This window comes from Corythoichthys intestinalis, chromosome 14 (genome assembly GCF_030265065.1).
Source record: "Corythoichthys intestinalis isolate RoL2023-P3 chromosome 14, ASM3026506v1, whole genome shotgun sequence".
NCBI lineage: Eukaryota > Metazoa > Chordata > Actinopteri > Syngnathiformes > Syngnathidae > Corythoichthys > Corythoichthys intestinalis.
Window position 1 is genome coordinate 20,677,607 of NC_080408.1, and position 25,712 is coordinate 20,703,318.

Here is a 25,712-nt window from a genome sequence, read left to right on the forward strand (position 1 = left end):
GTAGATTAGTTCATAATTCATACGTTAGTTCATTCTGTTGATTCGATCCAGGATAGGACATAGCTGAGGACCGATGGCGGCCTGTGCCCGCCACCTCCGTTCGTCGATTCAATCCTTGTCGCGGTCTTCATTCCTTGCTGCATTCCGACGAACAGTCATGTCCAAGTTGCGCAGCTCCGTGTTAATTTTCATTATCATTTTGGTTGTGGCAATGTTGGATGCAGCTAGGTCGCTTTTCACTTGTGATGTATCATTACAGGCTCTGTTGAGGCTGGCGTGCACTCCGGTAATAGCGCTCACGGCCGTAGTGGTCAATTCCACTGATTTCCTTTGCCTATCCAGCACTTTTACAATGAACCGACGAATCCAGTGGGCTCTGAGCCTTTGCAGAAGAATCACAGCCAGCAGAGGGACGAAAAGGTAAATATCCTCGATGTCTTCAACTTCGAGTGTGGTCAGACACAGTGGCCGCCATTTTCCCCCAGCTATCCTCCATAAATCCAGACTTGAAAGTGTTGCCCGGACATGGGCGTTGTCCAGGTTCTGTTCGCATTGTTGAGAAGATCTTGACCAGAGAACTCAGTGACCCATTTACCAGTTCCATGTCTTTACAGATTTAGCAGAATACTTATTATCAACAGTCAGAGTTTGCTGTCTGTATGACGCTTACAGAGCCAAATAATTGTCTGTCCTTGTGACAGATATCTAGTCTAGCCATTTTTGCATTCAGCAATGGGTTGTTTTTTTTGTTGTGTTTTTCCCTCCTCTGCTTTGGGTACACTATGTTATATTTACAGTTTTGAATTGTCACCCAGACTTTTCCCCTTGTCTACAGTTCTTATCATTTCCAGAAGTTAGATTGGTTCAGCAGCATAACTGTGTAATATACATTGTTTGTATCTTCTCTTAACTCATTTGCTCCCAAAAACTTATAAATACATTCTATTATTAATTGTTTCAGTGTCCCAAAAACGTATTTATACGTTTTTTAGGTTTTGGTTTTTTTTTTGTGACAAGAGGGATCTCTAGGTTCTGTTGCACCAAAACTGCAATGCACAATGCTCAAAACTCATTTTAAAACAGTAAAACTGGCTACTTGAAGGGCAGTAGCGCATTTTGTAAGAACTCATCTCGGGCCAAGAAAGGAAGTGAAGAAAAATAGTCAGGAAACGGAAGTTGGAGGGATCTTGTGAAGAAACGTGAGAATTTGAGAAAAATGTGGAGAACGATCGGGGAAAAAAAGGCAAACCACACTGGAGGAGAGTTTTGAAAAGAAAACAAAAACATCGTCAAAGAAGGATTAAAAAAAAAAAATCAATCTTGATGAGACGGACGGTGACGGCCACAACGGCGTCAGGTTCCACAGGCGTTCTGCGGAGCTCACGTTGCGTTACTCCTGAGCCCGAGATCGAAACCAACGATGAAGGTGATGAAGAAAATGAGACCGATCTTGATCCGGACTAATCAGATTACTGGGAGTCACCTCATTCAACCGGGAGCAGCCGATAGCCTTCCCCATTGTTATGTGCGCAAATAGTTCAACAGTTCAGTAGTTTAGTTATGTGTAAATAAATGGTTAATTTTGCGATCAAAAGCTCTACTTGTCTTGCTGTTCATGTTATTTTGTAGAACGAAAACATTATTCAGATGTTTGGGCTGTCACAAAAGCGAAAAATAGCTGTGTTAAAGTCAAAGTTATGTTTAAAATGTATGCTTTTACAAAAAGCTCAATTTCTCTGTTTTTTCATCAGAAATTGGAAAATTGCTCAAACTAAACTATTTTCTAATGCTGATTTCTAAAGAATGGAAAAAGATATGAACTAACTTTTTTTTCTGCTGAAAAAAGAGAGTCTAATCTTTTGGTAGGTTCCATGTTTATATAGCAATAGAACAGAATTTTCTGTGGGCCTTGCAAAATCAGTCAAAATGCAGTAAAACGGCCGGGCGCGAAGGGCCTTGCTCCGGTGAATATGGCTGGGAGTGAATGAGTTAAAAAGAGCCAACGACCCTGAGCTGGTCACTCCAGAATCCAAGTCATTCCAAAGTTGAACACCAGTGTAGGGAATCGAAAATGATTTTTGTGTTGTTCTGGCATAGTTAAGGTTAAATACATTTTCTCCTCTCAAATCGCATTTCGATTCCCTAGCCTGGAAGCGACTTTGTAGGTTATACGGAAGGCTATTTTTAGACGCTTTGTACATCATCTGTACCGTTTTGAAATTTAATAAATCATAAAGCTTTAATAATTTGGATTTAATAAATAACTCGTCTGTATGTGCTGTGTAGGGAGCAGTATGAATAATCCGTATTGCTTTTTTCTGGAGGACCATTAGAGGATGCTTTATAAGTGTTTCCCCAAAATTCGGCACAATAAGTCAGATATGGTAAAATTAGCGCGCTATAAATTATTTGAAGGGCCCTCTGATCTAGTTTTTAGAGAATGGAATTGACTCTATTTACTATCAAACTGAAATAATAGACAAAATAATGAACATGCGATACTTTTTACAAATTTGCCGAATTGTCACCTGACTCCACCCACCAATCATGGAAACAGTGGTTAAAAATAAAGCTTCATTGTTAGTGGTGCCTGCTTTGACTCACGCTGCCCAAAATGAAGCTTCATTTGACGCTTGATAGCTTCCTCGCCAACACACGCCTTGAGAGGCACTTCATTTTACATGCCCACTTTTGTCGACGTAAACTTTGAAGCCGCATTTCATTTGGCCTATCACTATTAAAATAATATATTTCACTATGGGGGAAATTGAGGTTGGGAAAACCCTTTTTTTTAAGTGTTTCCACAATAATGAAGGATATCTGCGCTACCATCACTGTAAATGTAGTGTCACCAGAAGTAAGAAAAAGTACTTTGAAAAGGCAGTTTGAAAGCGCATGTTTGCGTCTTGGTTAAAAGATGTGTTGAACCATTTTTCTGAGAATATCCTTCTTTTATCCATTATTAGCGTTTATGTATGGTTGGAGGAGGTTTTAACACAACATATTCCAGCCTCTTGCATGCAGGAAGTAACATTTGGAGCGCTCGATGTGGGACGAAAGATTGTACTTGCAAGCGGATATGAAACATGGAGTGATCATAAGGTGATGCACATTAATAGACAGAGATGAAACCTTATGCTCCATTTCTTTGTGGGCCAGGAAGTGAGTGGTTAAAGTAAGCCATGCTGCATCTTTCATGAGAGTCTGACAAGTTCAGCGCCACAGTTTCACCATCTGTCCAACCCTCTTCACCTGCTCAGAAAATGCAAGCAAGCAACCCTCTGCATGGTCTTCATCTTTCAGAAACGTCAATCATTTGATGCCAATCACTTAAATCGCACATCTAATAAAACATTTAACAGCTAAACCTCCACTGTACGTACTGTGTATTCCAATCGCTATATCTTTCATGATGGCTAATTGATTGGTTTAATGGCTTTTATGGACTTTTCATTAGCCTCTAACAGCAATGTATTGATCAATGCAACATCGTTTTAAGCATGAGAGAACTTAACGCGAGACAGTTGCTTCAGGGTACATTAGTCCATACAAGAGAACTGTCATACATGTTGCGGTTAGGTGGTGGGAAAATTAACATGGTATAGCTTGCAGGATTATTCGAAAGGGGATGATGTCTGAGCTGATATTCTATTATTCTGGGATCTGTAACCAAAATTGAGATACTCCGATGCACAATATGAGAGACAATTTCTTTTAGATACAGTGCCTTGCAAAAGTATTCGGCCCCCTTGAATCTTGCAACCTTTCGCCACATTTCAGGCTTCAAACATAAAGATATGAAATTCAATTTTTTTGTCAAGAATCAACAACAAATGGGACACAATCAAGAAGTGGAACAACATTTATTGGATAATTGAAACTTTTTTAACACATAAAAAAACTGAAAAGTGGGGCGTGCAATATTATTCGGCCCCTTTACTATCAGTGCAGCAAACTCACTCCAGAAGTTCAGTGAGGATCTCTGAATGATCCAATGTTGTCCTAAATGACCGATGATGATAAATAGAATCCACTATGTGTGTAATCAAGTCTCCGTATAAATGCACCTGCTCTGTGATAGTCTCAGGGTTCTGTTTAAAGTGCAGAGAGCATTATGAAAACCAAGGAACACACCAGGCAGGTCCGAGATACTGTTGTGGAGAATTTTAAAGCCGGATTTGGATACAAAAAGATTTCCCAAGCTTTAAACATCTCAAGGAGCACTGTGCAAGCCATCATATTGAAATGGAAGGAGCATCAGACCACTGCAAATCTACCAAGACCCGGCCGTCCTTCCAAACTTTCTTCTCAAACAAGGAGAAAATTGATCAGAGATGCAGCCAAGAGGCCCATGATCACTCTGGATGAACTGCAGAGATCTACAGCTGAGGTGGGAGAGTCTGTCCATAGGACAACAATCAGTCGTACACTGCACAAATCTGGCCTTTATGGAAGAGTGGCAAGAAGAAAGCCATTTCTCAAAGATATCCATAAAAAGTCTCGTTTAAAGTTTGCCACAAGCCACCTGGGAGACACACCAAACATGTGGAAGAAGGTGCTCTGGTCAGATGAAACCAAAATTGAACTTTTTGGCCACAATGCAAAACGATATGTTTGGCGTAAAAGCAACACAGCTCATCACCCTGAACACACCATCCCCACTGTCAAACATGGTGGTGGCAGCATCATGGTTTGGGCCTGCTTTTCTTCAGCAGGGACAGGGAAGATGGTTAAAATTGACGGGAAGATGGATGCAGCCGAATACAGGAACATTCTGGTAGAAAACCTGTTGGTATCTGCACACGACCTGAGACTGGGACGGAGATTTATCTTCCAACAGGACAATGATCCAAAACATAAAGCCAAATCTACAATGGAATGGTTCAAAAATAAAAGTATCCAGGTGTTAGAATGGCCAAGTCAAAGTCCAGACCTGAATCCAATCGAGAATCTGTGGAAAGAGCTGAAGACTGCTGTTCACAAACACTCTTCATCCAACCTCACTGAGCTCGAGCTGTTTTGCAAGGAAGAATGGGCAAGAATGTCAGTCTCTCGATGTGCAAAACTGATAGAAACATACCAAGCGACTTGCAGCTGTAATTGGAGCAAAAGGTGGCGCTACAAAGTATTAACGCAAGGGGGCCGAATAATATTGCACGCCCCACTTTTCAGTTTTTTATTTGTTCAAAAAGTTTAAATTATCCAATAAATTTTGTTCCACTTCACGATTGTGTCCCACTTGTTGTTGATTCATAACAAAAAATTAAAATTTTATATCTTTATATTTGAAGCCTGAAATGTGGCGAAAGGTTGCAAGGTTCAAGGGGGGCGAATACTTTTGCAAGGTACTGTAGGTATCTGAGACTGCGAGCATGTGCGTTTAAGAAAGAGACGGCAACAGTTGGCCAGAGCAGTACCTCTGCCACCCAAATACTGCTAACAGCATGCCAGAGTGGCCCCGTTTTCTGTCTCTCCCAGCCACAGCTCGACAACCTAGTTCTGCAGTATATTGTTGGAGACCTACAGCCTTTGAGTAAAGTGGAAAGGCCAGCTTTCATAAACCTAATTAAAGGGTTGCAGCCATCCCGAAAGGTGCCGACCAGAAAAAAAGTCCAGATAGTCCTAAACAGGAAATTTAAAGAAAACATGGAAAACATAAGGATTTGAAATTGAATATGAAGATTAATCTGACACATAGTTTCAGTGTTAAAAAGGATACATGAATTGCTGTCTGTGGTCCTATATGGACACTGCCAATAATAACTTGCAACAATTTTTGGCGAACAAAAAGAACTGAACTACAAAAGTTCTTTTTTTTTTTGGAACCATGAACTTTAGTTCAAAAATTTGAATTATGAACTATGAACTGAACAGTTCATTTTAAAATTTGTGAACTGCAATTTGAACTAGTTCATATAGAAAATGAACTTTCCTAACACTGGCGATCGATATATTTTATTCAATTTTTGAATCCCGCGCCATGAAAATGAGTGACTTCCTGGATTGACGAAGAATGCGAATGTGACGTCAGTGGGCTAATCATCTTCAGTATACAGCCGATACTACAGTATGCAGAACGACTGTGAATTCAGCTGATTTTGCGGATTATTTCATTTATTTTTCACATCGTGCCAGCCCAATGTGCTGCAGGCTTTTGTTGCTGCACCAGGTAGCGCAGATAATGGCCAAAACAACTGTGGGACCATTGTACTGACAAGGAAGTGAGTAAGCTATGTGTTTTATATTATGTCAAATACTGGGATCATGGCATACGTTTAATAAGGAGGTGGCTTGTATTTTGTGGGTGACAGTGCCCCTTGTCCACCAAGAAGGCCACTCGGCCCGCGGTGTCACACACCATGGTCACTTCCACCCCCTCGATCCTATTTGCGTGCCCGCCGAGAATGCGCTTTCCTCAGCTTGGTCACGACCACCCCCCCCGCTCTGACGTCAGCCGGTTTGTCCCCCGAGAATGGGGTATTTTCGTCGTTCATTCCCGGCGACGAGCACTGCCAGCCCGCCATTTCCAAAGCCGGGACAGGGAAATAAGAAAAGCCGGACTAACTCCGATGGCATAAAATACCGTTCGGGAGAGGAAGAAGTCGGCAGTTTTGACCATTATATGGTAATTTTGCCCTGTCGTACGGAATAAATGCATTTTTAATATTTCATTTTCCATTTAGCAAAAGACTGTTATTTGTCGTGATCATACCATTTATTTAGCAATTGGCGAAACATTCTTAGATAAAAAGAATATCCGGTAAAAATATTGGAGAGACTGAAACAATGACTTTGCTGCTCTGGGTCGCAATTTTCCTTGTTTTGAATCTTCCACCTGGGCTGAATTCTAAATCAGATGAAATGCCAATATCATCCAGCTGGGGACCCTAGAGCGCTATAATGACAGGCTGGTCTAAACTGCAGATTAACTCATTCACTCCCAGCCATTTTCACCGGTGCAACCCCCTTCGCTTCCGGCCGTTTTACTGGATTTTGACTGATTTTGCAAGGCCCACAGAAAATTCTGTTCTATTGCTATATAAACACGAACAACAATAACCAAAAGAAAGATTAGACTGTTTTCTTTCAGGAGGAAAAAAAGTTAGTTTCCATTAGTTTGAGCAATTTTCCAATTTCTGATGAAAAAACAGAGAAATTGAGCTTTTTGTGAAAGCATACATTTCAAGCATAAATTTGACTTTAACACAGCTATTTTTTTGCTTTAGTTACATCCCAAACATCTGAATAACGTTTTCCTTTTATAAAATAGTAAACAACAAGACAAATAGAGCTTTTGATAGCGAAGTAAAGATTTATTTACACATAACTAACTGAGAGATGACGCTTTTGTGGCCGCGACAGCCGGGGTAAACTTTTCCCTCATTTCCGCCTGTCTATGCTCAGCGAGCAGCACGGACTCAACGGCATCGTCCGCTGCACTGGTGGTCCCAGTCGTTCTGCTCGGTCATCCGCCGCCTGGCATCCTGGACGTCCATCCGGTCGTCTTCCGTCGGCGCCCCGGCCATGCGGCCAGCCGTTCGTGCAGTTGAATGGGGTTGCGGGTCTTACCAAATGCGCTACTGCCCTCCAGTGGCAAGTTTTATTGCTTTAAAATGGATTTTCAGCATTGTGCTAGGAGCACAACGGGTCGAATCGTCTCAAAATATGATTGTAATTCACACAATAATGCTATTTAAGATTTTTTTTTTCGCTGTCACAGGCATTTTAAATCTGGGAGCCCAATCGGGCCCGCAGGGTTTTTCAGCGCAGCCCATCCCTCCTCCCGCAGCCCAGCAAAGGAGCCATCGTTCCTCCCCCCCGGGATCTAGAATGGTCCCCCGGGCCACCTGCACACCCATCAACCGGCCTTCAGGGCTGGCAAGAAGGGACGCACAACCAACCCCCACGCCCACCCGTAAATGTAATTTTAAATAAAGGTAATTTCTGTTTAGGAATAAATTAGATCACCCCCACAGTCAATCCTACTTAAAATGGCTAAAATCACACACAGGGGTATCAAATTAGGTGCACATCATTACCCAGTGTTTTGAAGGAGGCTTGCCTGATTTAAACCTCACATTTAGTTTTGTTTAGTTATCCATGACTGTTGAAGTGAGAGAAAACACCATGGTGAGATCAAAGGAGCTATCTAAGCCCTTCAGAAAGAAGATTGTAGACGCTTATGAGTGTGGTTAGGTATTTCAAAAACTCTCAAAAGAATATAAAATCAGCCATTCCACTATCCGGAAAATAATCTACAAGTGGAGGACATTCAAAACAACTGCCAACATTCCCAGGTCTGGCCGTCACCCCGAGAGCAGACTGCAACGTGCTAAAAGAAGTCTCCAAAAACCCGAAAATCTTATCTCGGGACCTACAGCATGCGCTTGCTACTGTTGATTTGAAAGTGCATGCCTCTACAATCAGAAAGAGACTTCACAAGTTTAACCTTCATGGGAGGTGTGGAAGGAAGAAACCTTTGCTCTCCAAAAAGAACATGAAGGCCAGACTGAAGTGTGCCAGAGAGAATGTAAACAAAGACCAGGACTTCTGGAATATTGTTCTTTGGACAGATGAATCTAAAATTGAATTATTCGGACACCAGAACAGAGGACATGTTTGGCGTAAACCCAATAAAGCATTCCAGGAAAAGAACCACTTCCCACCTGTGAAGCATAGTGGTCAAAGTGTCATGGTTTGGGGATGCTTTGCTGCAGCAGGACCTGGCCAGCTCACCATCAGAGAATCCACCATGAGTTCTATCGTGTATCAGAGGGTGCTTGAGGAACATGTGAGGTCATCTGTGAAAAAAAAAGCTGAAGCGAAACTGGACCCTGCAACATGACAATGACCCAAAACATTCCATTAAATCCACCAAGGACTGGCTGAAAAGGAAGAAATGGAGAGTCCTGGAATGGCTGAGTCAAAGCACAGATCTTAAGATCTGGAGATGCTGTGGGATGACTTGAAACGGGCTGTACATGCAAGAAACCCCTCAACCATCTCAAAGCTGAAAGTATTCTGCGTTGATGAGTGGCGCAAACTTTCTTCAGACCTATTTCAAAGACTGGTAGATGGCTACAAAAGCGTCTCACTGAAGTTATTTCAGCCAAAGGGCGTAACACTAGCTATTAGGTGATCGGGTGTCCTAACGTTTTCCTCAGTTAGAATATGCTTTAGTGTTGATATATTTGGTTTTATGAGTAAAACAATGTTAATTTTGCTTATTTACCTGCAATTAAATCACTTTTCCAGAGATAAAGAAAAACAAGATCAGACATTGATACGTGAACATTTCGTAATAAAAAAACTGAATATTTCATGGGGTGTCCTAATTTTTTCACATGACTGTACTTAGTTAATTTTACACCTGATAGTTGGACAGACATTACAGAGACCTTATTATTTATATTCTAACAACAATACTACATTTACTATACATTCCCTTTCATGCTATGGTGGCCTTTTGGCATTTCGAACAAGATATTCCTCGACACTGATTTTATGTCTTTTATACATCAGTAAGATGCACTTTAATGTCTTTTGTTTAATTTGCTAATTCTCGCTTCAGTGATACTTATATTAATTTCAATACAGTTAACCATGCTTACGCTAATGTATTCAAATGCCTTTCAAGCATGTATTAAGTGAATGTGTGAAGTGAAAACTAACATTCATTGACTCCCATTTCACCCTCCTCACGGTCCCCGAGGGAGTGTCCACCACTGTTCACTAAACAATATACTGTTGTGCATGTAGGTGGAAAAAATTTGTTTAACCCAGTTCACCCCTTGGGATTCCCTCACTGTCTGTGTTCATTGAGCTCCTAAGGGATCTAAATAGGATCCTTTTGCGCACTTGGGCCATGCAAAGAGGTCACCGTTCATTCTTTGTGCATGTGTGCTGATTTGGTCTGCACGGAGCCGCTTGCTTTGTGTCTGGGTAATCGACCACATTGCTGACAAAAGGCAGGAAAAATAGGGGTTGACTACTTTTTGACAGAGCGTTTATGGGATTCAGATCATAGCAATTGGCTATTTATGGCATGCAGCATGTTGTCATGAGACAAGTGTTTGAACCACTGACAATGCCGTGGTCTAATTCGGGAATCATTACTTCTGTAATGACCTGAAAGTGGAAGTATTGGTTCAACAGCAGACGAGATTTTTTGCATTGCTCATGTCTGGAAATTTTGGGGCACTGTTTCACTAAGGGACTGTCAGATAGAGAGCAGGAAAGTGAAGGGGCTTGGTGTGGAGAGATGGAGGGAAGGGTTGATGAAAACAACAGATTTCTGCCTAATCCTTTTGTGTCGACTGTGTTAATCCGTCCGAGCAAAGCCCACTCCACCCTGGACTGTTCACCCTCCCTCGCCACCCCCATTTGTGCACCATGTATAGCAGGCATTCCCACCACATAAACAATCCAAAACACTGTATGAAAACCCCCAAAAACAGCTTCCCCCAGACAGACTGCTGCTGTAGGCCCCAGACAGTTCATGCAACTCAGATTCAACTCGTTGCTTGCTTTAATCCTGTTCACATCCTAGGCCGGCGGGAACCAGCCTCACATTTGCATGTCTTGCTTTGTTTGCATATGCAAACATATTTTAAGGTTGCACCTGAATGCCAGCATGCACGCACTGCAAAACCAAATGTTTTTTTTTCCTGAGTATTATACCGTCATGGTTTAGCTTCTCTTTTGTTTTGGTTGCATTATGTTTTGTTTTGCCTGCTGTGAATGGAACAAATGCACTTGAGAGCAACACGGTGCATTGGCGGCAAAGTATTTTTGTGTCTCGATCTTGTTTACGAGCTGTAAAGGAGACGTGGGAGATGGCGGGAGGGGTGGATGGGGAATCGGAGGGGGAGCGGCGGTTGCCAGGGGAAGAGGAGGTTGAGTCTAATGAGGTCACGCCCTGGCAACCCAATTGGCTCCTCCTACTCCGCTCCCCATCTCTCCACTCAGAAGAGAAAGATCACCCCCTCCCCTTCTCCCCTCTGTCAACGAGAGCTCTCCATGGTGCTGAAGGCAGAAAAATACATTTGAGCTCCAGTTACAGTGCGAGCAAAAAGGACAAGGCACTCAAGAGGGGAAACATAAAACCCGAAAAAACAAACTCGTATGAGTGTGCGTAATGAGGAGCTGAAGGCACTCAGCGAGGGGTGATGGCTTTGAGAAGCGGGAAGAGGGAGGAGAGGTCGAGAGGATGACGCTGTAGCGAAAGGTGGCTACAGTAAGCGGTGGGCGTGTTCTTGTTTTGATCTATCACACGAAAGCCTGCTGTCATCTGTTCCGGCACTGACTTGACGGTCCAGACTTGTGAGAACCAGCTGGAACAGTGTACCTGCAAGCCTCTGCCGCGCTCTGGATGAGGATTTTTTTTCACCATGTGGTCCACCGCGGGAGATTTTGTGCATTTTTGCATTGGACGAAAGGAATAAATTTTAGAGTCATATTCAAAAGACTGAGTGCCCAGGGTGGTTTGCAAGCGGCGTTTGAGGTGAGAGCGCGTGTTTGTGTCATGCCCGTGGCGGTGTTGGCGGCGGCGGGTGCGGTCTGCGGCTCCACTGCGTCTTCCTAGCGTGTGCTGATGCTCCGACTGGCAAAGCTGGCACCTGGATAGGAGTTTGGCACCATCGGGACCCGAGGGGTCAGATCTCCCCCTTTCCGCCTGAGGGGAGGGAGCACTGGGCCTTGCACCTAATGGCCCAATTCCACGTGTGCACCTGCCTCACCTTGAGTCGCAAGGAGTCCTTCTAGCAAGCCGACAAATTGGACCGTACAATGGATGGACGTTTCTGTGGATTTAACGGGAATAGTGCACTGGTGCTCCTGCAAAGGTCAGAGTGTGAACCGGACTGGCCAGGTGAAGACAGAAGATACATTGGTAAACAAACCATCGGGCACACCAGCCCAATGTAAGTATGTGCATATATCATTAAAACGCTCCTAAAAGTTTGCATATCCCTCTTTACATTGAGAGCAGAAAAACATCAGGGCACCAGGTGCACTCGACTGCGTACCGGCACGCGCATCCCATCAGCCGGCTTTTGGCCCAGCAATCTTTTTGACATTGTGTCTGCAAAATATCCACGCTGCCCTTCTCCTGTCACACGGTTGCCTGGAAACAGAAACTGTGTGCCACTTTCATTTACATCTCAGGCAAAGTGCACATCTGCGTTTCAACTGTTGCAGCCTATGTCGACAACAGTGCAGGCGTAGGCATGACCGGCTAAAAAAACTAGCGCGATGGAGAGCATGAATAAAGTGAAGGCGTCAGAGCAGAGTGGGCGGAGGGAAAATAGGTTGCGCTGAGGTAAATGGGTTGCCGAATTGACAGGTTTTATGGAGATGAGCAAATAAGAGTAACATTTTACATTGATGAGTTATGGGAGGGCAATTCAATGTGAAAGGCTTGGCTGATGAAAACAGTGCGATAAACAAGCTGATTCCCGTGCAGAGTGCTGCTGCAGGCTTACAGGGATTAGGCAGACAGGCTTAAATCAGCTCCAACACCGTTTGAACTGTGCCTTCCTAACGCTGCATCCTTCACACGTTGAACTAGTGCACTTCTGGCCTTTGAAACCGAGTTCTGTTTTTTGACATTTCACATCTCAATGAGCCTGCTCATCAGCGATAAGGCAAGAAGGGGGAAAAAATACCTAGGCATCTGTAGGGCTTCGGTGACCTGGTTTGCACTACGAGATGCCGACTGCCTCCCTCCCGCTCTTAGGTGCCCAAAAAAGTATGAATGCGTTGCAGCAAGCAGACAAACCCGACAACCTCTGAGCCACACTGGATTTATTCATAGACAGACGCAAGGTAGACGGATGCTGAGAATGGTCAGACAATGCTCGGCCTCCCAATTGGCCATGCAATCTCCATTTGGCTGCCCTCCAAGTACCCCCAACACACACACAGAAGCAAACATACAGAGTTATCACTGACCCCCTCCCCCTCCCTGTGCACATTCAGTGGTTCTCTCACACGTAAACAAGTGCGAGTCTTAGGCCTCATCTGAAAACAGTGCCCTACATAATAACAGCATGAGCTATCTTCTTCACATTTGCATTGCGTGCACACGTAGTTGTGAACACGCTCTTGTTCGGGCATACTCTGAACTCTCGACATTCTCAGTAGCCGCTGCGTGCCTCATCTCGGATGCTAAGTGGCTGCAAACAATTGAGAAAGAAAGAAGCTGAGGAGGAAATGACCTCCTCTCATTCACGCCGCTTTCACATGCACATCCACACTGGCGCAATGCATGTCAGCGATGCTGTCAGTAATAGTCTCTTACAGAAAGGAACAACTCCAGCGCAGACTATTTTTAGACATCAAATACGAGACGATTGTAAACGCATGCAAAACCACGCACTGCGGTCGAGTAAAAATTAATCCGTGCGCCTGCTCCCAGGAGTATTACATTTTCTCATCGGAGCCCTCGACACATTTTCTTACAGATCAAAGCTCCTTTTTTTAGTTCCAATCACAGCCTGGCTTGGTCAAAGCATGCAATTTCAGACAGAGAATGTGCAACCACCACTGATAAAAAAAAAGAAAAAAAAAAGACAGACCGTGCCTTGGCTGTTTGCATATAACTGATGTTGTTACTGTGCTCATCTGACTACTGCATGTAATGATATTGTCACATTATTCGATGAAGTTGTTGCATATAACTGATGTTGTTACTGTGCTCATCTGACTACTGCATGTAATGATATTGTCACATTATTCGATGAAGTTGTTGCAATGTTTCAGGCAAATAGACATGATTCGGATCTTATCAGTAGCACAAAAAAATTGCAAAAACAGCATTAATAAACGATTACGTGATGACAAATTAGGCCAACCAACATTGGGTTCCTTCTCATTAAGGATGACCTTGAAAAATGAAGGTCATAGTAGAATCCTGATTTGTTCCTGTGTTTTTTGACCCACTAAGCCCATGAATGTAACCCAGATTTTGTGTTTTGCAGCTGAATTATTTGAAGAATGATGAGCTCCAAGGAGGAGGAAACTATCCGCTTCTTCCAGTATGTCGAGGAGAATGGACTGAAAGCCTACAACGGCCTGCTGGCTCAGAACCTGGACCACGCCAGGAATGAGAAGAATAGGATATACTTGCAGGAGAAAAACGACAAGAAAAGAAAACAAGAAGAAGCCATAAGAAGGTAGGAAGAATAATAAAAAAAAAACTAGCAAAAAAAAAATTAAGAACAACTTTACAGACACGCACACAGTGCTTAATTTGTAAATCATGAGGTGCCGAAACGCAAAGTACATAAACATGACAACGCAGGGATGACGAGACAGGCACAGGTCCCGGAACATACGCAGAAAACGGTGCTGAAAACAACATGCAAATGCCCACTTGCCATGCTGTGGGACTTACAAGCCTCAATTTCAGATAATATACATAAATGTTATGACAACAATTTCCAATCATTTAGGCTATATTCTGCACAGCAGGGGCAATTGCTCACATAACTGCAGGTGGGACTTACAGTACACGGTCAGCAGTTAGTTTCTCAACAGGTCTAACATGTAAAACATTGAAAAAAAAAACAAAAACAGATTAAAATAAATAACACAAACCCATTCTTTTGCGAGTTTCACCCCCCCCCCCCCCCCCCCCCCCCCCCGTCTTCCCATTGCCTTACAAATTGTGCAGCCCTAACCAGAATTTCCCATAAGGGTACAGTCCTGTTGCTCTGACTGTTGGTGGACCACCTGGCTGACTGCTGGCGCTGTAGCTGGCCCCCACTGCGGGTGGCGCTGAACCTAACCAGCTGCTGCCACAGTAGCAGCCTCCTGCCCCGGCTTGGCTGGCTGTCCATAAACCTGGCTAGCTGATTTTTTATTTATTTATTTATTTTTTTATAAACAACATGCAATTTTTGGGATTTGTTCTGTAACTGAATTTATGCATATTATTATTTCATTTTATAGATTAATTAAAAAAAAAAAATATATATATATATATATATATATATATTTTTTTTTTTCTATACAGAGGTGCCGGATCTGCCCAAATACGTCCCGGAACACAGGGAGGCCAAAATTAAGAGGTGCCGGATCTTTTTCCGGCAGGATCCGGCACAAATTAACCCCTGCACATTCATATTGTTGTTTTAGGGATATGGTGGGAATGAATCTTATAAACCCTTGCCCTAAATCTGAAGAGGTAAAATGTCACTGGGTTCGCAGCAGGAAGAGGTTGCAAGATTTGGGGCACGTGGCCACAGGGTCCCTGTGGCGCAGGCAGTTTGCCACATTTGGAGGATTGCAAGTGCAGACTACGCCCACCCATGATCTATGAAGATAATTAGTTTTTCACTGTTAGTCTTATTTGGGACTTGGATTTAGGTCATCACTGCTCCATTTTTGGGGGGATCTTTTAGATTTAAGAGAAGGGTGGGGGTAGGTCACATTGAATTTTGTTCTTTTAAGGATGCAGTCAGCTGAGGCTTGTAGCGGTCAAATGTATTAGGAGAAGCGTGGTTTTTATTTTGCAACCTGTGCATGCAAATAGCACAGGCGTCCAGCATGCTCAGATTTATATTTATTTTCCCGAGGAAGGCACTCAGTAAAGCGCAAGGTCAGCATGAGGCCATGGATGTGTGACAGGTGTGAGTATGCCTGTGAGTGCACAAGATGAAGGATGGAAGATGAGATTAATTAACACCTCATCCATCACACTTTCTGCCTCTGATTGGTCTAGTGCAAAGGTTTCTTGCAAATCAAATTAGAAGCACGAAATGGATCCTGAGAGGCTTGATTTATCCCCCCCCACCCCCACACACACACAAATCATTTAATTAAACCATCAGAGCCTGACTGACAGTTTTAACAAATATGACAAAAAGTACATTAATTCAAACTGTAAATATATGTTAATGTTCCTAAAACTCATTTCAATCATGAGCACGTATTTTTGAATGAAAAGCCCCCCAAAAATATGGCTAAGAAGCTTTGCAACATTGTGTCAACAACCAATTACTACTTTCCTATTATGCAGGGCTATGATAGCTTCTTTTGGCTTCTTATGGCATTTTTGTGAGATAAGAAAGCTGAATGGATGAATTTTACTTAAGAAAAAACTGACAATAGTGTGGATAAAGATGAGGAACTCACTTCTGGAAATGAGATCCATGTTTGAGGAGGTTCTGTGTCCACTCCACTACTGTAAATAAATCAATCAAAGTTTCTTTGTACAGCAGTTTACATACAGTGGGGCAAATAAGTATTTAGTCAACCACTAATTGTGCAAGTTCCCCCACTTGAAAATATTAGAGAGGCCTGTAATTGTCAACATAGGTAATCCTCAACCATGAGAGACAGAATGTGGAACCCCCCCCCAGAATATCACATTTTTGGGTTTTTAAAGAATTTATTTGCAAATCATGGTGGAAAATAAGTATTTGGTCAATACCAAAAGTTCATCTCAATACTTTGTTATGTACCCTTTGTTGGCAATAATGGAGGCCAAACGTTTTCTGTAACTCTTCACTAGCTTTTCACACACTGTTGCTGGTATTTTGGCCCATTCCTCCATGCAGATCTCCTCTAGAGCAGTGATGTTTTGGCGCTGTCGTTGGGCAACACGGACTTTCAACTCCCTCCTCACTCCGTGGCGTCAAAATGATAACAAGAATGGTGAGCAAAAATCCCAGAACCACACGGGGGGACCTAGTGAATGACCTACAGAGAGCTGGGACCACAGTAATAAAGGCTACTATCAGTAACACAATGCGCCGCCAGGGACTCAAATCCTGCACTGCCAGACGTGTCCCCCTGCTGAAGAAAGTACACATCCAGGCCAGTCTGCGGTTCGCTAGAGAGCATTTGGCTGATCCAGAAGAGGACTGGGAGAATGTGTTATGGTCAGATGAAACCAAAATAGAACTTTTTGGTAGAATCACAGGTTCTCTTGTTTGGAGGAAAAAGAATACTGAATTGCACCATACCCACTGTGAAGCATGTGGGTGGAAACATCATGCTTTGGGGCTGTTTTTCTGCAAAGGGACCAGGACGACTGATCTGTGTAAAGGAAAGAATGAATGGGGCCATGTATCCAGAGATTTTGAGTGAAAATCTCCTTCCATCAGCAAGGGCATTGAAGATCAGACGTGGCTGGGTCTTTCAGCATGATAATGATCCCAAACACACAGCCAGGGCAACAAAGGAGTGGCTTCGTATGAGGCATTTCAAGGTCATGGAGTGGCCTAGCCAGTGTCCAGATCTCAACCCCATAGAAAATCTGTGGAGGGAGTTGAAAGTCCGTGTTGCCCAACGACAGCCCAAAACATCACTGCTCTAGAGGAGATCTGCATGGAAGAATGGGCCAAAATAACAGCAACAGTGTGTGAAAAGCTTTTGAAGAGTTACAGAAAACGTTTGGCCTCCATTATTGCCAACAAAGGGTACATAACAAAGTATTGAGATGAACTTTTGGTATTGACCAAATACTTATTTTCCACCATGATTTGCAAATAAATTCTTTAAAAATCAAACAATGTGATTTTCTGTTTTTTTTTTTTTTTTTTTCACATTCTGTCTCTCATGGTTGAGGTTTAACCATGTTGACAATTACAGGCCTCTAATATTTTCAAGTGGGAGAACTTGCACAATTAGTGGTTGACTAAATACTTATTTGCCCTGCTGTATTAGTAAAATCCTCTCCCCCATATGTCAACATAGACAAAGGCATAAACTGACCCACACATCCATAAATGTAAAAAATTATTATTATTATTATTTTTTTTCTTTTCAGGAGAGTCTGGGGTGGAAAAAGTACTCCAAAAAGTATACTCAAGTACTATAATATTGATGAAATTTTACTCAACTAAAAGTACTGGTATAAAACCCCACACAAAATTAAAAGTAAAACAATAGCTAAAATAAAATTTACTCAAAGTAATAGTTACTATTTTTGTTCGTGTGGAAGGCAAAGACAAAACTTTTTTTGTGGAAAAAGTACAGCTGTACAAAATGGCAACTACCTATAATTTGAGCACAACAGTATTATACCCATTTTTTGTAATAAATTATGTGCTAATGTTTTATCTGTCATTTATCTTCTTTTCAATTTGTAATTCAAGTGTTTTAAAGTTTAATTGAGTACCAAAATTTTCTGACTATATGGCGCGCTTGTCTATAAGCCGCCCCCACCAAATTTGACACGAAAACGGCATTTTTTTTATAGATAAGCCACACTGGACTACAAGCCGCAGCTGTCCTCACTGTATTATCGGATATTTACGCCAAAAGATATTTACCGGTAACAGTTTATTTGACAGTGGCATCATCAGACTCTCATAAGAGCAAATAAACAACCGTTAGGCTTTGAGCAAATTGGCTGCAAAGCTTCATTGCTTCACTGCTCCCTTGGGGGAGACAGTCAACCTCTGCTGCCACCTGCTGTCAACACTGTAGTCTTCCAACATGCCTCCTAGCATGCATTGCAGCGTTACAGATTTAAATAACAATCGAACTCATGTTCTGTGCTAATTATTTCTTCAGTTAGTGTTCCAGTTTCTTCATTAATTGCTAGTTTTGGTATTTGCTATCACTTTATTTGACATAAGACTGTCATAAGAACATCATAATTTTGACATGACTCTGCCATGAGCATTAATGAACGACAGATGTCATTTTATCTCAAATTATCTCACTTTTGAATGAATGTAAAAGATCCGAGCTGGACATAAATGGAGTTAATGACATAATTTGCCGGATGACACTTAATGACATCTGTCATAAGCGATCAGCAATGCCCACGATAGTGTAATGTCATAATTATGACGGTCTTATAGCAGTCTTGTTATGCCTCTGTCAAATAAAGTGTTACCTATTAACCCATATAAATCAACAGCCGCAGGATTCAAAATGAGGGGAAAATGTAGCGGCTTATAGTCTGAAAATTACATTAAATTACCGTATTGGCCCCAATATAAGACTTTTTGCATTGAAATAATACTGAAAAGAGGGGGTCGTCTTATATTCGCGGTCTAGACATTATACCCATTCACGGCGCTAGCTGGCACCAGTTATCATTGAAGCGATGTTCTGTCATGACAGATTTCAGCTACTCTCCCCATTCACAACTCTAGATGACGCCAGATATCACTGAAGCGATGTTCTGTCATGACAGATCTCAGCTACTCTAAAGTTTAACCAGTTTGCATTATTGCAATGTTTTTCCTTATTCAGATTTGTTTCAAGACTACAGTTACATTTAGACTTCACTTTGATGGTTAATGCAGTTATTGCAATTTGGTTGTTTTATCACAATAGATTGGTTTATTTACATTTCAAAAACCAGAAGCCATTCATTTACGTTACGAATGTGATTGCACTTTAGTTTACATATTTAAATGTTCAGATATTAAGATTGGAATGAGGCAAAATAACATGCTTTTTCTCTCAAATATATTGTTATAATCATTTGTTTCGTATGTACTGTATTTTATGTGTAAAAAATAATTCGGTGTTCAAAAAGTCTTTTTTCAAACTTGAGTCTTGAAAAAGAGGGGGTGGTCTTATAATCAGTCTTATCCGTCTTATATTCGGGCCTATACGGTATTTCCAACATAATTAAAAGTCAAATAACTAATGAAAAAAAAACTATAAAAACATAGCTCATTGTTTTCCACCCCTAACGAGAACCAACTAATGCTGAAGTAGTAGTAAATAAATTAAAGCAAAACGATGGGGTGTGATACTCCGGCAAGAAGTATATTTTTTGTACAGTCACATTGTACAGTATGTGCTGTATTACTCATGCAGCAGAAAAGACTAGATGGTAATTTGTTGACTGTTCCAGGAAAAGATGATGCCCGAGGAGGGATTCGTCTACTGTCCTGTTACCCTTGAACTGTTGCCCAATGCTGAAATATTCATACACAGTCACTGGAGGAAAAGCCTAAAAAAATAACTGGATTTTTCATGAGGCATATATGTAGGTCAATTTGATGACCCCCATACCTCCACCCCCCTCAAATCCCCCGATTTTTTTTTTTTTTTTTTTGTAACTGACGGAATGAATGAGAGAGACTCGTGTGAGCATGCTCACATTCACAGATGGAAATATGGCTGCTTTTGAATGCACGCGTGTAAGCCAAATAATAGATACATTATCGGCGTGAGAAAGAAGATCACAAGCATGTGGTAGAAAAAATTGCATACAAGAGTAAGGAGGGAGGGAAGGAGTGGTGGGGTGAAGAGGGAAGAAAATGTTAGTGATTAAATGTGAGCACCATTGCAGGAGATGTGTTTCTGCCTGGTGACAGCTGGAACAGCCGACGGCCAATCAGATCAACACGTTAGTTTTGAGTGAGGCGGGCCGGCCTCTCTGCCCTCCATTACTTCTTATGTGGATTTAATACCGTATATCTTTTTTTATATGCATAGTCATGCATATAAACATGCATGTCGAGGGTGTTTTTCTCTGTGTAATTGCACCTGTGCTCTGTCCTCATGACCAATCACTGGCTAAACAGCCTATAAATAAACAATTTTTTAACTGTTATCCACACTGCAAAAACTCAAAGAATAAAAGTAATGAAATTAGGATGGTTATTTAAATCAATCAGATAATCTGGCAACAGAACTGCAAATTTGTAACGCTAAAACTTCTTAAAACAAGCAAAGATAATAACACGCCCTTAAAAAGTACTGTACAATGTTAAAATTTAGTGCTGCAACGATTAATCAATTAACTCGAGTATTCGATTAGAAAAAAATATTTGAATTTAATCTAATTGCTTCGAGTATTAGTTTAATTAAAGTGGGGTTGTAATGGTTTATTTCGAAAGTGTTTGCATTTAGTTTTATTGATCATGGTGGATACACTGCCCTCTGGTCTGCCTCATTTCACATGGCTGAATCTAACTGCTCCCTGTTAAGACCAACGTAAACCAAGTTTTTTGTTTGAGCTAATATTTTTTATGCATTCATAATTTAGTTTATAGGCATATTTAGCCGTTTTTTTTTGTGGGAATATGTGTCTGAACCATTTGTTAAGAGCAATGCGAACAAAAAAAAAAAAAGTTCGCATTTTATAGCATTTAAGCTAGCGGACTTTTGCTATGTATCATAGCCAACTGTTCTTTTGTTGTACATAGATCATTTTTCAGTTGTTTTTTAATTATACCGTATGAGGCTCACCTCAAGTATTTTAATTTTTCATGTTCCTCATCCGATTACTCGATTATTCGAACTAGTTCATCGATTAATCGACTACTAAAATAATCGATAGCTGCAGCTCCATTAAAATTACTGCAATTTTCTTGAAATAAAATACATTGTAGTATTATTTTATTTGAGACAATGAGTTTAAATCAAGCATTTCAGTGAAAAAATGCTTGAAGCAAGTAAAAAGCTACTACAAGAAAAAAAAACTGCTATGAAGAATTTGCTTGACAAATAATTTTCATAATATCACTTCTTTTAAGATATTTAAAATTAGGTTCTTGCATCGTTTTTTTTTTACACAAAAAAATTAATTCGGCTCCCCAAAACAACGTAAATTGTGCACTGTATGCACAGGTTGACACAAGATCCATCTCATAAATCTGTTCACATGCCAGAAAAACACACGTGTAACAGGCTTCTGTATCTTGTTTCTATGGGTACCACGTTACTAGGCAGATTAGAGCTCCGACCAAACCCCACCAAGCACCTTCTGTGCAGCAGCTGGCCAGGGTGGGTGTCAGCAAAGTCACACAACCAGTGGTCTCACACAACACACATACTGTACATACAAAAACATGCCACTTGCAATGTTATCGTAGTTACATGAAACAGCAACAAGTTACTATGCTGATTACCTTATTATTAAGGTAACAACTGTACGTCAAAACGTGCATGGCATAAAAACAACAACCTGTTTTGCCAGTATGTTATTGGAAGTGCATTTTTAATTATAATGTTTGAAAAAATATTTATTAAAAAAACACGGATGACATGGTTCATTCTATCTTTTCTGGATAATAATGTCTTCATTTCTTATTGACCAAATTTGCTAACATTTAACAATAATAACATAAGAAATCATTTTTAAAGTGTTGATCTCTAGCTTCTTCTGTGATGAATACACCCATTAGAGTACTCCGTTTAGACATCATTAACACTCCATTCAGACCAATCGTGAATTTATAGAGATTGATTGTGTACACGCTGAAGGCATGGGGTGGGGGTATTGGCGCCAGTAGTGTCATTATGAGTGCTATTATGTGAGCAGTGTCAGTCCCATCCGGAAGTTAAACACTAATCAATGCCTTGCCCTGAAAAAGAAGGGCTCTGTTTTAGAGGGTAACAGCACAGCTGTTATCATTGATGTAACACTCGTGTGTTATGCATAGAAACACAATGGTGGGAGCGAAAGCAAGAGAGATAAACAGAGAGAGTAACATATACATGGAGCAGGAATGATGCAAGGATTTGTTCACTATTACCAGAGGTGGGTAGAGTAGCCAAACATTTTACTCATGTAGGAGTAGCGTTACTTCAAAAGAATATTACTCAAGTAAAAATAAAAGATGTCATCCAAAAAAATTACTCAACTACATGTGAAAAAGTATTTGGTGAAAGAATACTCAAGTAATGAGTAATTGCTTTCAATATCAGATTTTTCAAAACAATGGTATATTTTTTATTCTCAGCAGAACGTCAGCTGATATTATTTTACTCTACTATAACCTATTACATGACCATATCTAAATAGACAAAAATAACTGAATTCCAACTAGAAAAATCTACAAAAATGAAACCTGTTCAAAAAGCATGACTGCCCACTAGTGTATGAAATATATTTCCTACAATGAAATTAAAACAATCAAATATCTGGTTTTCCGTGGTCTATAGGTGCCAAAGAGAGACGTTGAAGTCCTCCTTGAGTAATGTCGATGACAGCGCTCTTAGTTAATTTTTTTTGACAGTGCTTTAAAGACACCACAAGATTGAACAGGTCTGCGTGGCACAGATGGAGCAGTACATTACTTATTGTAGCAAAACGTATGAAGAAATACTTTCATTCATGACATTCTATCTAATTATCTGTCTGTTAATATCTAACCAAGCATAGGTGGATTTTAAGGGGGGGGTCAGGCCCCCCCTGGTGTCCGAGAAGTGTCATTGAATGTAATTGACTTTCCTATATATATATAAAAGTTGTAAAGCAATGGAACTGCAACAAAAATTAATGAAATTAACAAAAAAATATATTTTTTATAATTTTATAATTTTTCGAGCACCTTGGAAGGTCATTTGATTTGCATATAATTTGAAAAAAAAAAAAAAATTAGAAAAAGATATTTTAAAAAATGATTTTTTTTCTTTGATCGAAAATTTTTTTTTTTTTTGATTGAAGCAACTTTTTTTGGGATTGAATGATTTAGACACAAATGTCCAAATTATAACATAGACCAAACACAAAAAGGATTGCTTCAATCTTTTTCAATGAAAAATTAAGTAATCTAATGCAAATTTTTCAATCTCAAATATTTTTTCACATTCAAAAACTTTTTCTATGGTTGAAAATTTTCTTTTTTTTTGATTTAAGTGATTTTCTTTTTGAAAATCTATATTTTTTAAGCAACTTATTTTTTGATTGAATAATAGAAACAAAAATGTCCTAGCCAAAATGTGGCCCAAAAACAAATCAACATTACTTGCATCAATAAAGTTGCTTCAGTCAAAAATAAATAAATAAATAAAATAAAAGAAATCAAAGAAAACTAGCTTTCATGTGCATTTTTTAGTTTTTTTGAGTTTCAAATTTATTTTTGCATTCAAACACTTTTTTTTTTTTTTTTTTTTAATTGAAGCGGCATTATTTTGATTGAATAATAAAGACACAACTCTATCTCCATATGGCTCCGCCCAGGGGATACAATTTTTGACTGGGGTAACTACATTGGCACGACACCCACGGGCATACCATATTCAATGGATTACAATCTTGGCGAAAAGTATTGCCTAAGCAGCCTTATTTAGAATTTACCTCAAGAATGACGGGAAAAAAACACTCATTGTCAACTTATTATAAATATTCTTGTAAGTTCATTTTGTCGCTGACACTGTGTTTCGGGGGCATCAACATGTTTTGCCCCCCCTGCCCCAAAAGTCAAATTCCGCTTGTGTAACCAAGCCTTGATGTTTTCATGATAATATATAGAACACAATCCAGAAATAAACTTTTTTGGGAGGCTGGAATGGATTATGACAGTTTTGAGCCTGTGCATGGTGACAGAATAAATTGAACTGCAAGGAACCACTGTATGTTCAAGTTTGATGGTCATTGTATGTACTTGTAATTGTTAACAGCTGCTTTTTTACCCTTGTGTAGGACAGGGGAGGACATAGCAACAGAAGGGAAGCACTTGCGTATGGGCTCCATCACCATGCCAGACCCGCAGGAACGTATGCCCATGCCCCATCCTCACGCTCTGGCCTGTGGGCAAGGCTTCTCTGTGCGATCCCAGTCCCTCCATTCGGTGGGCGGCAACTCTGGGGGCGGTGACGAAGAGGTGGGAAGCCCTACCTCCAGGAAGCAGCCCCCACCCAAACCCAGGAGGGACCCAGCAACCAAGCTGAGCATGTCGTCCGAGGCAGTGGACCACAGTCCCGTTTCTGCCTGCCGTGGGGAAAGATGTGACGGTGAGTGGTGATGGCACTTCACACCAAAGCGCGGCGCTATATTTAGCTCCCCTCTGAGGTGCCCTCTTCAACCCTGCTCCTCTGACAATGACATGACATCTAGCAAGCCAGTCCAACTCAACCATAGTCACCAACAATTGGATTAACAGATGCCCCACTAAATTCATGTCAAAAAAATACTTTTATCTCCAGTACTTTTAACACCAAGTACCATCCTGTTGCAGTACCACCAAATGACCAGTTACAAAACAATAGCATACTGGGTGTAAATATTCATCAAAATGAAGTAAGAGTTTAATTCCTAAAAGGTACTGTAATTTTTGGACTATAAGCCGCTACTTTTTCCCTCTGCTTTGAACCCTGTGGCTAATAGTCCAGTGAGTCTTATATGTGGATTTTGCTGGCCAATAAAGTGTATGTCTTTTGTAGGGTTGCTAAAATATTGAATTGTTTTGATACTGAAATGTTGTATCGGGATATGATATTTGATTACTCAGGTATCTATTGGTTTTTGGGCAATCACAGGCTAAGAGAATTTTCTTGTCAATGGGTAAATTTGATTTTGCGCGACTCGATAGTAATGGAGGATATTTTTTGTATTTTCATTGTTACTCATTGGCTGCCGTTGACTGCGCTTGACATCCAATCCATTTGAAGTGGGAAGGTTGCAAGCGAATGAACATTCATTCGCTGCCACCCTCCCAGTTCAAATGGATTGGATGTCTACGAGGCACAAAGTCTTTTAAAGAGTAGACTTTTTCTCATGAGCCACAAGACTGGACGTCTATCATTGTCCAATGGCACTGAAAGAGTACCTAAAAAAAAAATAAAATAAAAAAAAAATAAACATTTTTTTTTAAATTTATGTAATATCGAAAATGGGATTGAATATTTTTTTGACTATCAATACGAAGTTGAAAATATTATAGTATGACGACAACAGTAGTCTCTAGGTGTGTCTATCCCTGTAGCTTATCGTCCTGTGCAGCTTAGCTTAAACATGAGCAAATAGTTTTCTTTTCAAACTTGTTGGGTGCGATTTATAGTCC

At 40.7% G+C, this 25,712-nt stretch overlaps 2 protein-coding genes across 4 annotated transcripts in view; one reads left to right on the forward strand and one right to left on the reverse strand.

Annotated features, from left to right (window-relative positions):
- LOC130929777 (glypican-5-like) overlaps positions 1-25,712 on the reverse strand; it is a 203,930-nt gene that overhangs the window by 173,585 nt on the left and 4,633 nt on the right. The window lies entirely within an intron of this gene.
- The window catches only part of nyap2b (neuronal tyrosine-phosphorylated phosphoinositide-3-kinase adaptor 2b), a 32,125-nt gene continuing 17,429 nt past the window's right edge, over positions 11,017-25,712 (forward strand). Inside the window, exons 1-3 of the mRNA XM_057857271.1 lie at positions 11,017-11,921; positions 13,980-14,174; positions 24,353-24,663. Of these exons, the coding sequence (XP_057713254.1) occupies positions 13,996-14,174; positions 24,353-24,663 (490 nt within the window). The 5' untranslated portion in view covers positions 11,017-11,921; positions 13,980-13,995. The remainder of the gene's footprint in view (positions 11,922-13,979; positions 14,175-24,352; positions 24,664-25,712) is intronic.